This window comes from Stegodyphus dumicola, chromosome X1 (genome assembly GCF_044657685.1).
Source record: "Stegodyphus dumicola isolate Sdum_Otavi_A_Nest chromosome X1, ASM4465768v1".
Classification (NCBI taxonomy): Eukaryota; Metazoa; Arthropoda; class Arachnida; order Araneae; family Eresidae; genus Stegodyphus; species Stegodyphus dumicola.
Window position 1 is genome coordinate 235,122,770 of NC_140780.1, and position 13,937 is coordinate 235,136,706.

General features: G+C 32.5%; 1 protein-coding gene across 3 annotated transcripts in view; it reads right to left on the reverse strand.

Moving 5' to 3' along the window:
* The window catches only part of M6 (neuronal membrane glycoprotein M6), a 29,088-nt gene extending 16,248 nt beyond the window's left edge, over window positions 1-12,840 (reverse strand). Inside the window, exons 1-4 of one of the 3 annotated variants that reach the window (XM_035348673.2) lie at window positions 12,657-12,840; window positions 9,141-9,291; window positions 4,751-4,910; window positions 1,314-1,470 (exon numbers count right to left, since the gene is read on the reverse strand). In XM_035348673.2, the coding sequence (XP_035204564.1) occupies window positions 1,314-1,470; window positions 4,751-4,910; window positions 9,141-9,291; window positions 12,657-12,723 (535 nt within the window). In that variant the 5' untranslated portion in view covers window positions 12,724-12,840. Of the gene's footprint in view, window positions 1-1,313; window positions 1,471-4,750; window positions 4,911-9,140; window positions 9,292-11,348; window positions 11,573-12,627 lie in introns of those variants that run through there. The other 2 variants (XM_085807152.1, XM_035348672.2) reach the window with 2 other exon arrangements.
* Window positions 12,841-13,937: the final 1,097 nt, after the last annotated feature.

The following is a 13,937-nucleotide window of genomic DNA, read 5'->3' on the forward strand; positions in this document are numbered from 1 at the left end:
GTGCAGAGGAGTCAAATAGGACCGAAAGTATCCAGAATAGCCGCAGCAACATCAATAACCTTCGAAGAATAGAGGAGTTGGTGCAAGGGAGTTATATCTATACTGAGGAGCCTGGCCAAAATAGCAGGACACTCGATGAGATGGTCTGGAGAAAGGTGCATATCAGTACAGTGAGGATAGCTATTATAATTTCACTGGCCATCAGGGGATATCTTCATTCCTTTAAAGTGTTTTGTCCTCAGTCTGGCTATGGTAGTGGAAATGACACAGTTACAATTTAGGGCAGGAATGGAGTTCTTCTTGATTGATTGAGAGATAAGTCTTTGGGTGGCTATTGCGTCAGCATCGGTAAGGGTTAAGGTGTTGGAAGTGTTGAAAACTATTTCGGGCGTCTTTGGCAAGGCCATCAGCTTGCTCATTTTCATAAATATCAACATGCGCTGGTATCCACTGTAGTGTGCAGGTCCTTTCGGCTACAGTAATTTTGTTTATGAGCATGACAATGTCCTGGGTAAGTTGAGAGTTGCCCTTTAGAACGACTTGAAGTGCAGATGTAGAATCAGAGAATAGTAAGAGGCTACTGGAGCTCTGGATTGCCTTGGAAAGATAGATATCTAAAGCCTTTTTTTATGGTGAGCTCACAGGTATAATTTGAGACAATTTTACCAAGAGGTATTTTATGGGATTCAAATTCACCATTAGCATGGATAAAATAGATGCCAGCACCACCCTTGTCAAGGAATGAATCGGAGCAACTTATTTTCTCAGACTCTAATCAACTACCATATAGACAATAGAAATCACTTTGTACATACTAGATAGGAAAAATCACATTCCCTATTAAAAAAGCTTGAATTTATTTATTACTTCTTTTTTAAATCACACTGCCACACAGCACTCACTTTATATTAATTTCCTTATAACATAGCTTTATGTCATGCACATTAATAATTGATATTTTAATTCGTATTTATGTGTTCTAAAGGTATGTATTAGACCAAATAAATTCATTGAATTTTATTCACAATTTTCAAGAAATCCCGTTTTTGTGCATGAAAGATAATATTGGACACAAGAATATAACACACACATATAGAGAGAAAATATCCACAGATAAACCAAACAGCAATGCAGATTTTTCATATATACAATTGCCCAATGTGATTGTTTTTAATAATCTTAACATATTACTGAATATTATTACCACTCTTCCTTCCCATGATAAACTTATCAATAAACATCCAATATGTCATATAGAAATTACCAAATATTTTCTTGGTAGTTAAACATATTTTCTAAGAATATAAACTTACCAAGAGGTTTCAAATCAATGCATCTATTATCTGGGTTAGGTTCATACTTCAAATTATTGCACATTCCCCACCAAACAGAGAAGACAAATGTGATAAGCACAAGTGAAACAAATACAAGCAACCAAACCAGTTCCAGAATGTATGTTAGTCCCATAAACTATATATATGGGAGAAAAAATAGGAAGTTAAAGAAGAAAATAAAATTAAAATACACATTAAAACATATTTAATACATGGTACAGCATACTAAAAATTGACAAATGTTTTGCATTTGTTCTGCATCTACTATTACTGGAAAGACAAACCCCACTGATCATATTTAACATTAGAACTATAAGATGGTCAAAATTAAACATCTGCTTATTAAAATATGTGTATGTTATTTGTTGGTACTTCTAATTTTACAGTGTTAATTATGGTAGAATAAATAAATTTTATGTATGGCTCTATCTGATTGGCATTTTCCCCCTTTCCATTCAAACCCAATTTCATAAGTGTTTATGTGCACGATTCACTTGATAATCTACCCAAACCTGTTGTTGAACAAATGAGCTGGCTGCATCATAAGTTTAACAGGGTTTACCCCTCCCCCTGTGCGACATGAATGAAACGCAGCTTGCCTTTGAAAGTCCTCCATGAAATTATCCTTCAGTTGGATAACCCTCCTAATATCAGCCTAAAGAGAAACCTGAAATCTGAATTACTCATACTGAACCTGTACTATATCTTTATATAACTAATAGGACCATAAGCCCAAATAAAAAGTTAAATATTATAAATTTTAAAAAATTAAGAATTTAAAAATTCCATAATGCGAATATTTTCCAAAGTTAACCCTCTCATGCCAACTGCCACGCATACGTGCCAGCAAGAAATGCACTCATGTCCTGGCAGCACACTGGCATGCCAGAACATTTCCTCATTCAGGTACTGTTCTGTCATCAGGATTCAGAAATGTACGAACGTGTGTATGTGCATATATGTGTATATGTATACATCCACATATACATATGGGCATATATGTGTATATGTATACACATATGTGCATATATATGTGTATATATGTGCATATATGTGTATATGTATACACACACATACATCCACATATACATTTCCTTATCCGGTCCTGATAATAAAACAGTGCCTTCATTCACCCCCAAGGCCTTCACACATTTGTGCCTGGAAATGTTTTCAAGACCACTAGATGGTGCCCTGCGCCCATTACTTTTGAACTGAATATATTTTTAGGATTCTGACCTCAATTTGATCACATTCTGTACAATGTTGGTGTCAGCTGCTGCAGGGAAGGGCGTAATGTTAACTGACTGAACTCTTCTCTTTTAACTTACAGCATGATATAAACATTTGCATTAATAATAGGCCTTCAAATGCTTTTTTAATATTTTTTTGGTACTATCTAAGATTTTTTGGAGTTACTGTGTGGGGTTCTATTATGCTTTGCATTGCTTTTATCATTTATATTTCACACACTTCTCTTTTTATTTTGAAAAGCCTTAACTACAGTTTATTATGAAGAGCGAATGTTATTTATCAGATGAAGTATATACTTGCATGGTATATGAGTCAGTTAGTGATATGAATGAGAGTGAAATTAATTTTCTCAAGAATTTAGAGAGTGATATTGCTAATGACTCTTCTGTTGACATTTTGTCAGAGATTGAGATTAATGTCTGCCTTCCAGTTCACATAAAAATCTTGTTACTTCTTCTTGTAAGCAGCCTTTCTTGTAATTTTAAAATTAATTAAAAAGTTTATTTTATCAATAAAAACTTTGGAATAATTTGAATAGCGCTTCTGAAAATTATTCCTCTAAGTAAGCAAATTTTTATATATTTTCAAGCAAAGTAAACTATCATTAAATGCTAATTTTAATACATGATTTTTTTTTAAATTTATTCTATGCCAGATCTAGGCATGACAACTATTAGTCTGTGAAGGGCAGCCCAATACAATTCAGAAATACTAAAAAAAGTACTTTTGACAGCATTAATCATTGCTACATCATAGTCCATAACAAGTGTCCAAATGGTCACTGCACATGCCATCAATATCATATAATGGGCAAGACGGATGAGTCTGTTAAAACTAAATCTGTGTAGGTGTTTCATGAGGTAGTCATGTCCAGTTTTTAATTTAAAGTTAACGACACTGACAGGTTTAGGTAGGTCGCAAGAAATGGGATTCTCCATTAGAGAAACCCAAATCCTTCCCTTTACATGGTCCCCATTCTTCTCTCAAAGATGAGCTCAACATATATACAACATACATATACAACATATATATAGCTTAATTAATAATCCAAAATAGTACCAAAAATTATGTTAGGATATAAAGTTTTTTGTGTTATTCTGTTCTAAAGTTAGGCTTAGTGGATGCAAAACACCAGGGGGGGGATTCCTTTCGACTCCAATCCATCCCGAGGGAACATCTTAAACAAAGGCATGCCGTCTTGAAAGGTTAAAGCATTATTGTAATTGGATGTATTGTCTAAATTACATGTATACGTCTATCATTAAAGTTGCATGCATAACTTACACATATAAAATGAACAATATATGTAGAGTGTAACATTCCTTTCACAAAGCAAAGTTCCAGATTATAATAGACCATTTTGCATTTACTACTTTTTAGCAAAGAATATTTAAACCATTTTCGACTTCTTCACTTTAATTAAGGCAAAATACATGAGTGTTAACTGCCCAAAGGAAGGGATACCTTTGTGGACTTTCTAAGGGAAATTGGTTCCTATCCACCTTACACATGGGCAAAACAATGAAAATGCCCATGCTTTTAGCTCGTTCACCTAGAATTGAACCCAGTTTTGAACTAGCAGTGTTCAGCAACGCTGGTGGGCTTGAATTCTTCCTACAGAACAGGTTTTAGCTGATAATTAAGACAAAATAACATGCCGAACAAATACTAATTCAGAAGTCAAACAACAAAAATCAGCGTTTTCAAATTTTCGTGCTTTTGCAGCTGAGGATGGTGGTTCGTTAAAACCATCGAAACTAATCCTGTGAAAAGTGAGGAACTTTCTATAAAAATAAGTCTCCTCTTTTTCACGAACAGATAGTAGTTTTAACAATGATGCAAATATGCATGATACTCTATCAGACGAATAGGTAATGGTACAGTTAAGCATGCAAAGAATTATTCCAATAGGAAAATGAGTTACAAACAAATGAACTACATAATGCACACACTCATAAAATATTAGACATTTATGTGGCAGCAACACAACAATACATGTACATAAAATTATTAAAAATGCAAAACAGTATACAAAATGCAATCCAAAGATTCTAATGTGAACAAATTTGCAAGACAATCACACACATTTCACATAGTATAACTACAAAAGAAAATAGTCAAAGTTCAAAATTTAATACCTAAATAGCATTCATAAAAGTACTTACAAAAGCACAAGATACGCGTCCACCAACTCTGGATTTAAATCCTCGATAAACTCTCTCCCTTGTAGCACCAGTTGCTAAAAAGCCCACCAGCAGCAGTATCAAACTAAATGCACCCATAACTCCACCAATGATAATGAAAACAATGTGCAAATCATTTAACCTGAACATAAGAACAATAAACATAAGAACATATTTAAACTTTTGAGAAAAATAAAAGTAAAAATACTCAATATCTACTGAATATAAAAATCCTTATATTCAATAGATAAACATCACAAAAATATTAAAATTGATATATTATCACAACATTTAATTAATTCTTCAGTTAAAGTTATTATTTAATTAACTTTTCTTATAAAGAAATATTAGTTGATTTTCATGAAAAAATAGTGATCAGAAATAGAAAAATTTCTCGTAAATGCTATACATAGCATTTACTAGACCTTTATTCACCTTAAACTTTTTGCTCCTTGCATAGAAAGAATGAAATTCTGCCATTGGCCTGTGACCTTGAAAAACTGAACATTACGTACTGGTGATGAAGGGAAGAACCAAATACATAGATGAGGCCAAAGACTTCTGCTATTTAACAAAACTAAAGTAAAAAATTAGGGTTAAGAAATTAACCATTGAAGATGTACAGTCAAAAGTCTTTAATCCGGATGTCCATAATCCGGAATGATCTATAATCTGGACCTCAAAGCTACAAACTTCATGCGCATAATATGTTTACGCATGCGCGTTTAATGTATAACGGACGGTATAAGCTAAGCAAAAATTATCTAATTATCTATTTCAGTTAATGTTGCAGATTGCGTTGTTCCTTAATCTTCTAATTGGATCCGGCTTATTATTTTTTGCAGACTGTTAGAGCAATTTTATAAAAGTAAGCTTGAACTTTTGATTATGTCAAAAAGAATTTCCGATTCTGGAGCTGCCAAAGGATCTACAAAGCGAAAGCATGTTTCAATGTCCATCAAACAAAAAGTGGAATTGCTGCAAAAAATGGATAAAGGCATATATTACTACTGTTTCTCTAACCATTCCAAAATCTATTTACCAATTTAACGCTGCTCTGCAAGGGGGGGGACGTTGCAGTGTGCAATGAGTTGGAAGTTGATCTGTCAGCACTATCCTTTGTAGTATTTCATCTCAATGTACTCTGTCTTTGATATGATTGGCTAATCTTTGGAATATGGTAACAGGTAGTTTGGCGACATTTTGATAAGGCGATAAAGGTTACTAACTAGGACTTTAGCAGTGTACATGGATAAAGTCAAGAGTGTGCGCAATGCCATTTTTGTGCAATTCTGGGATTTTTTTTAAGTGAAAATAGGTCGACGCGTACATGGTTACCGTGTATGTGCAATTCTTAAAAAGGCGGCAAGCAGTTTGCGATTCTGCACTTTCTCCCAATTTCGCACCTAATCTTTGTCATGATTAAGCACTTTTGTTCCATAAAAGTTCTAGCATAAGCGTAATTCGGCTAGCAGATTGTTGGAAAAAAATGTTGAATATAAAAAAAAAAGCCTTTACTTCATGAAAACAAAATGGCGTCCAAACAAAAACTAGCAGGTTGCTGTAGCAGGGTTGGTCACCAAATTTTCGCCAAGTTACCATAATCCAAAGATTAAACATATGATTTAAATCAAATTCCTCATCATTATAAATATCACGAATACACATCAAATAGTTTTCTGGTTGCAATTTTCTAATTTCGACTATAATGTATGCTTTACAAATGCGCGCGTTGAAAGAAATGTTTGATAAAGTAAACAAATAAATATTAAGCTTTTTTTTGTAAATTTTGATACCCTTTAGATCATAATTGCTCTTTATTTCATAAATTACAGTTTCATATTTTTAATTTTATAATTTCTGCATGCCATCGTACCAGATTTAGATTGATGATCTATAATCCGGAAAAACCGATAATCCGGAATTGCCGAAGTCCAGACGAGTCTGGATTAAAGACTTTTGACTGTATTTATTTCTCTTCAATTAATATAGGCTATATGTTTCTTAATGTGAAATTCTAACATTCTTAGCTTGTTCAAAATATGACAAACCACAGTGACATCAAATATTGCATCTCATAGAATTAAAAAGATACAGGTGTTTATAAAAATTTAGCAAAATTTTTCATCGATAGGAGCACTGACCTGAAAGCTGAATTAGTGCAGTATCTGAGCAATTTTGTAACTAACATAAAAGAAAAAATGGGGAGATGAATAAAGATTACTACAACTGCCTAAGTAAGAGAAGAGAATGTCAATAACTCATAGAATCATAACGTTAACAGTAGGTTTACTGACATTTTCCATATTCACTACCAACATAGGTCAATAATCCATGAATAAAATCACACGTTTTCTTTAAAAAAAAAAAAAATTATGTAAAAAGTGTCATAAATGAAATAATGAGACACAAAATTTATAATATTTAATATTATATTACATTATATTTTGAATGCACAGACCAAAAGTGCTAAAATGTCTTCTGCAACATAAGATGACAATTCACATATCACCTTTAGTTTGTTCTGATGCTTATCTCTTTTCTGCATCAGGATGTTCAAACACAAAAACATTAGTGCATAAACAGAGCCAACTTCCTAGCAATAATGCTTATTTTCCTAATGCATCAAATTGACCTGTATCAGTAGAGATATGTATATCACATCAAGAATTTCAAAATTAGAAGCCTTGAAGACTAATTCCAATATGTACTCATCTCACTGAATGAATTAAAGTCAGTATCAGTGGCAGAACAAAGATCTAAAACGTTTCCATAATTTCTTTCACAAAGCTCAAAATGGGTCAAAATAATGTACATGGGAAACCTAGTGTTATGCTTAAAATTTGCTAGTAAAAGATTAACCCATACTTCTAATGGATACACATAATTGCACATATAAAAATACTTATCAGTTACACTGAGTCACATAATCTTGGCTATGACTTTTTGACAAAAAATTAAAGTAAAAACACGTTTAAGGGGTGAAAATTGGCGATTGGCCAGCAAGGCATAATTTCAAGATGGCCTTTACACAAAACCAAAATAACAAGTCAAAGAATTGCACACACTCAGTGTCCATGAACATATCGATCTATTTTTACTCTTAAAAAAAACCCGGAGACTTGCACGAAATTGGCATTGCGCACTGACTTGACTTATACATTGATCTATTTTAACTTAAAAATCAAAAGAGCTCCCAATTCTACACTACAGCCCAAGAAAAAATATATAATCTCAGTAAACTGCATTTTAAATCAATGAAATAACATAAAAAGCACTACGCACTACTATTGCATCTACACACTACACAAAGGAAATATCCACTTATTTAGAAATTTCTGAGTCTTTAGTCTGTGGCACACAAAATTCCTTAACAGCATCCCAAAACTTTCCTCATGCCATTTTCCCTTTCTAATGGAGCACTATGGTGAGCATTTGAACCTTTCTTGCGACAAACCCATTCAAAGCCATCGGAACGTTTCTTTACGTTCGACCATAGGAATTATCTTCGTACAAACAGTACACTTATAATTCCATTGAACTACATCCAAAAAAGTTTCTTTTCTTCTGTCCTCAACCACTTAAAATAAAATAAAATAAAAAAAAACTGCTCTCTTATTCTATACCACCCAAAACTAAGTTTACTGCTGGCAGCCATTTTACCATGCAAGGCATGGTTGAAATGAATGGTTAAAAATGCAACTGCAAAACCTTTAATGGAGGCAATTACAGACAATGCAGGCAACAACTCAATAATATTTACAGCAGTATTTCTTAGCCTTTTTACTCCCATGCACTTCTTTCACCACTGCTAGATGATTATTCTCCCCTCCTTTTCAAAATTTGTATACATTTATTGAAATTTAGATTATATAGTTTTTCAAATGTCTGCACTATATTTATTATAATAAAGGAATAATTTAAATACATAAAACAAAGTCCATATCACTAACGTATTCAAACATGATCCTACTGCTGAATTTTTCACATGACAATTTCTCGAGGTTAGAAAGGATTTTTGCTAAGTTTTTAATTCAAGAAGGGATCTCAAGCTCCAAAATTTTGACTAGATTTACACAGAAGATGTAGAATACCATCTGTCATGTATAGGTAAGTCAGATGTGTCGCCACGTCAAAATTTAGCTTCCACTATTATCCTGAAGTTTTAGGAATAGCTATGTAACCAATGAAATATCTCCTCTGAAAACGAGATAAAACGTCCAGAAAGGTGCACTTCTGAGGAGGGGAATAATTTTGAATGATGGCATACTTTGCAAGTATGTAACGATTCTACCTTTTTCAATAATTCCTTTTGTTTGGGTCATGTTTGAAAGCTCTACTACTTAATAAATCACTAAATTACCATACTTACCAATCAAACTTAAAATGAAACACTTCTTCAAAGGTCCTTAAAGTTAAAGATATGCCACGGTAAAATGAGCCAAGGAATATTCCAACTCCAGTGCAGCACAGAACAGTAGCTATTAAAGTTGCATAAGGTATCCTGGTTAAACATCGACATGCTGAAATATTTAAACATATGTTAAGTATACACAACAATCATTTCAGATGACTATGACAAGTACATCAGGATAACACAAACTTTCTTTTATTACAAAAAATACAGAATCCACTGTCATGCAATAATTATTTGAAATACAAATGCAATGTAAATAAACCAAAATTATGATACATTTACAAATTAAAAAGCTACACTTGCTTTTCAGAATAAAGACTAATAATTTAGACAAGCTCCTTGAATCATACATAATGTGTTTTCAATATCTATACAAGAGGGAAAAAATATAGTTTTAGTGAATTATTATTTACTGGGACATTTTAAAATGAAGTCTCGTTTAATTTAAGATATAATTTTCATGAGTAGTGAAATTCAAAAGAAATGAATGCAAGTCAGTGCTTCACTATAAGACAGGAGAAAATTCTTTTAACATTTACTAATTATTTAATTGTTATGCAAGCTAATTCACCAGTCACAAACTTAAGCTTTAACTATGTTGTCCAACATTACCTAATTTTGTAAAAAAAAAATCACCCAAAAATCATCATTCATGGCACTTTTTCCTAGTAAATATAAAATTGATGTCATCAAAATTCTCAGAAGATCTGGCTTACTTTCACTGAAATAGAATTTTTAAATTTTCCTCGCATAAAAAAATTAACTCAAATGCTCTGAATAACCTAAGTAAAGGTTTTTTAACCAGGAAGTCTTAACTTTCATTCAAATATCCCTTCATATAACCAGAAGACAGATTAGTACTTGTCAATGAACTTATAGAAGTCACCCTCAGAATTTCACAACGTAATAAGAATGAAAAAGAGCTAAATTAACGAATTTGAATGTCTTCTACCAACATTGAAGAAATGAAATCATGAAAAATTCTGTTTTCATGATTCAAATAGAAATTCTATTTCTGATGATTGCTAAATTGCACCTGATCATTTTCTTACATGTCCAAATGACATGTAAATTCCATTATAAATTTGAGATTAAATTTTATAGGTGATATCTCAAATAATTTAATTTCATATACATATACACACTTCAGATGAAAAGAGATAATTCTGCCTCCTCAGTAACAGTTTATCTTTCCTCTAAGAAAATCAACAGATTTAAAAAGTCTTTCCATCATGAAAACTCAGTATAACACAGATCACATTTTACATAAAGTGATTCAAAAGCTTCTAATCTAGCAGTGCAAATATTATTTATTTTTATAACAGAAAACATTCACGAGTATTGCAGCTTAGAGTTTATGTGCTGACCTCGCATAAAGTACTTATGTAAATTACATCACGGAATACCAAGAACAGTGACTAAACGGTGAAGAAAGGTAGCCAAAACACCGCGAGTTTAGTGCAAGAACAAAGTAACTACTCATTTAGATGAAGAAAGATTCATAAAATAACAGCATTAACAGTCATACATCATATCCCTGTCAGAACACAGATCAGTACACAATGACAATATAATGCCACTGGCTGGATTTGTGTACTGAAAAATATGTTGATAATACATCTATCTCCTTCTACAACAGATTAATTTTCCTTCACCCACAGCAACTATGTATTCTATAGGTTTAGGGCACCTAAGAAAACAAAACCAGCAGTAAAGTATAGATGTGACTTTTACAGATTATAATTCATAAACATTTTAATCACAGTGTGCTTTACCTTTAACTGTTTGTCAACTGCAATGCTTGGTATTTCTTTTTACAAATAGAATTAAACTAGAATTACACTGCTAAAAACCTAGTTTAATTTCAGAGCTTCAATTAAAATATTTAAGATTAAAATGAATAAGCAAAGCACAGGATATAATAGTTTAAAATTTTATTTTTGTCCCCAGTTTAATACCAGACTTTAATTATCCATTATTATCTTTATCCTTTGAATTAAAAACTAATAAAAATACCTGAAGTAATAATTACCATGTAAATAACATATATCACTTAATAATTAAACATACATTAATATTTACTCAATAGCAAGCATATATTAAACACTCAAGTTAATGAAAAGCTGACCTTGTTGTTTTTCAAAAAAAAGTTTACACACTTACAAGGAGAATCTAATTTTTCTTCGTATATGTACCCATCTACAAACTGAAATGGAACTGCATAATGGAAGATGAGTGGTCCAGGAAAAGCACCCATTGCCATGCACATACAAAGCATGAAGTGCTTAGAGAACAGAAAAGAAACCTTATGATTTCAAATATTGATTACTGTGAGCAAGCAGCCCCATGTCACTACAAAGGTTTCTCACTTGGATTTTCCTGCAAGTTCTACTCTAAAGTTATCTTTGATGATAAGTGCCTAATCACACATCAAACAAAAAAATACATATTTGATAACATTAGAAAATATTAATGACAAATTTACTTAGTGTATATATATATTAAAGGAATAAAGTTTTTAGGCATCTTAAATGCATAAAAATACACTCCCCCCCCCCATTAAGAATGGCTGCTCTTATTTACTTTGTATATATACATTAAATTACATTAAATTAATTTACATACATTATAAAACATTAAATTAATTTACATACATTATAAAACATTAATTTACATACATTAAAAGAACAATTCAGCATAATATATAACGACTTATTTTGCATATATATATCAAAAGAATTACTCAGAACCTTTAATACATGCTTCAAAAATGGTGATATAACTATAAATTAGACCAAAGGCAATGAATTGAAAATTTTAGATTCTAAGATTATTAATTAACTATTCTTAGATTCATATACCCGCCATGAAAGGTTACACATTAAGCAATGGCTCTGGTACCTGTATTTCAAGCATATTATTTTGAACACAAAAACTGCTTTTAACAGCTGTTGAAAAAATTAGCCAAAGGAAAGAAATCACATAGACGTTTTAAAGCAATTAAGCATCAAATAACCTTTTGTAATTATATGTAGCCGGTATTCAGAGGTTATTTTAAGACAGATACCACTACAAAAATGTTAAAAACTATTTACCTATTCTTGTCGAGATACGTGAATAAAAAAATGGAAAAACATTTTACATGTTGCAGCAATAGAAACTTAATACCAAATCACAAATCATTTAAAGTGCATATACTAACTCTGTTACAGAAAAGGTAGATAATTAAAGAAAACATTTAAAAAGGAAGCCTAAATTATTGCACGCATGCAGGTGCCCACTCAATATTCTAGTTCCGAGGATTAAAATTTTTACTGTAACAAAATACACTCCATTTTTTCACTCAGAACATTCAAAACACCTTCAAAGAAGACATTCAGTTAATTAAGCTGCTATTAAAATTTTAGTTTCTCTATAACCCACATCGTAAAATTATGGATACCTTTCATTAAAATCTAACAATATACTCACACCCTCGGCAACAACCATTTGATTGCTGCTCTGAAACACTAGAGTACGAATACGCTTTACGAAACATAACTATACTTATGTTTATAATATTGAAAACTCCTTCACACTACGGTTAACAACCTCGCAAACATCGCTAATCTAAGATACAAATTCTGTTGCCAGCGGCAAATCAAAAGTTTCGTTTTCGTTCATTATGGGAATCTCAGGGTTACATTTCAGTGTAACAAATAGGGTTAGAGATCGCCCTATTTGTTACACTTACCTTACAGATCGCCAAAAGTCATTTAAACTAGCAGAACCTTGAGCTCAAGAAACGCGCTTGAAAGTGAAGGCTCCGATAAAGGGAGAACACAGAGCCTCTTGAGATAAAACAGAGTACCTACGTAGTTATGTCACAAAACAAATAAATAACTGCTTAGGCAATAAGGTTATTCAAAAATTCAACAGTGAAATAGTACTCACACGAAACTTATTCCATTGAAAGGTGGCCCACCAGCGGCCGAAGGGTAAAGTCGCCGAACAGTGGTAGTTTGTTCTAGGTTTGATTCCGGGTCAACAGGCTTTGGCTGTATGTATAAGCGTTTTAGTGATTTTCCACATGTATAGCGGATATATGAGCCTCTTTCCTTTAAAAAGTCCTCCACGAAAGGCAGTCAGTCTTCTGTGAAGCAGATGGCCCTCGCGTTTTTGCCGTAGGCGAATAAAACAAACTATTAAAAGGCCTTCAAGTTTAAGTACATTTCTTCAGCTTAAAGTTCCACTTAGCGTACACGGACCTTAAGAGATAGTTTCCGGCAATATAGGTATGAAAATGTATTTACCATTAGGAGAATACAGACAGTAATAATATTTGATTATAAACAAGAAGTGACTCAGTAATTTCGGACTGAGAGACTGACTGGTCATAGATTGACTGTTAGCTTTGTTTAATATAAAAGCAATAGGGGTGATTTCCCACGGTGCTAAGCTTGATAGTTCACCAAAATGAATGAGTGTCAAAATATTAATTTGGCCAAATTAAAATTCAAAATCAAGAAATCGGTTATAAGTTCAGGCAGATTTTCGCAAATCATGCATTCACATTCTCGACGACTTAAATGAAATATGCTGAATATTCACTGTAAAAAACATTGCATCATTTAAGACACCTCTTCTACATGCAGTTCTGACTGCAAAGTCGATTTCAGAAAATTTACTCGTTATGTCTAGCTTTGAAGCTTACTAAATAGAAGCGGCAGTGTCATCCAGTCGCTGCAAACTGTGGAATTTGTTGAAAGCGTT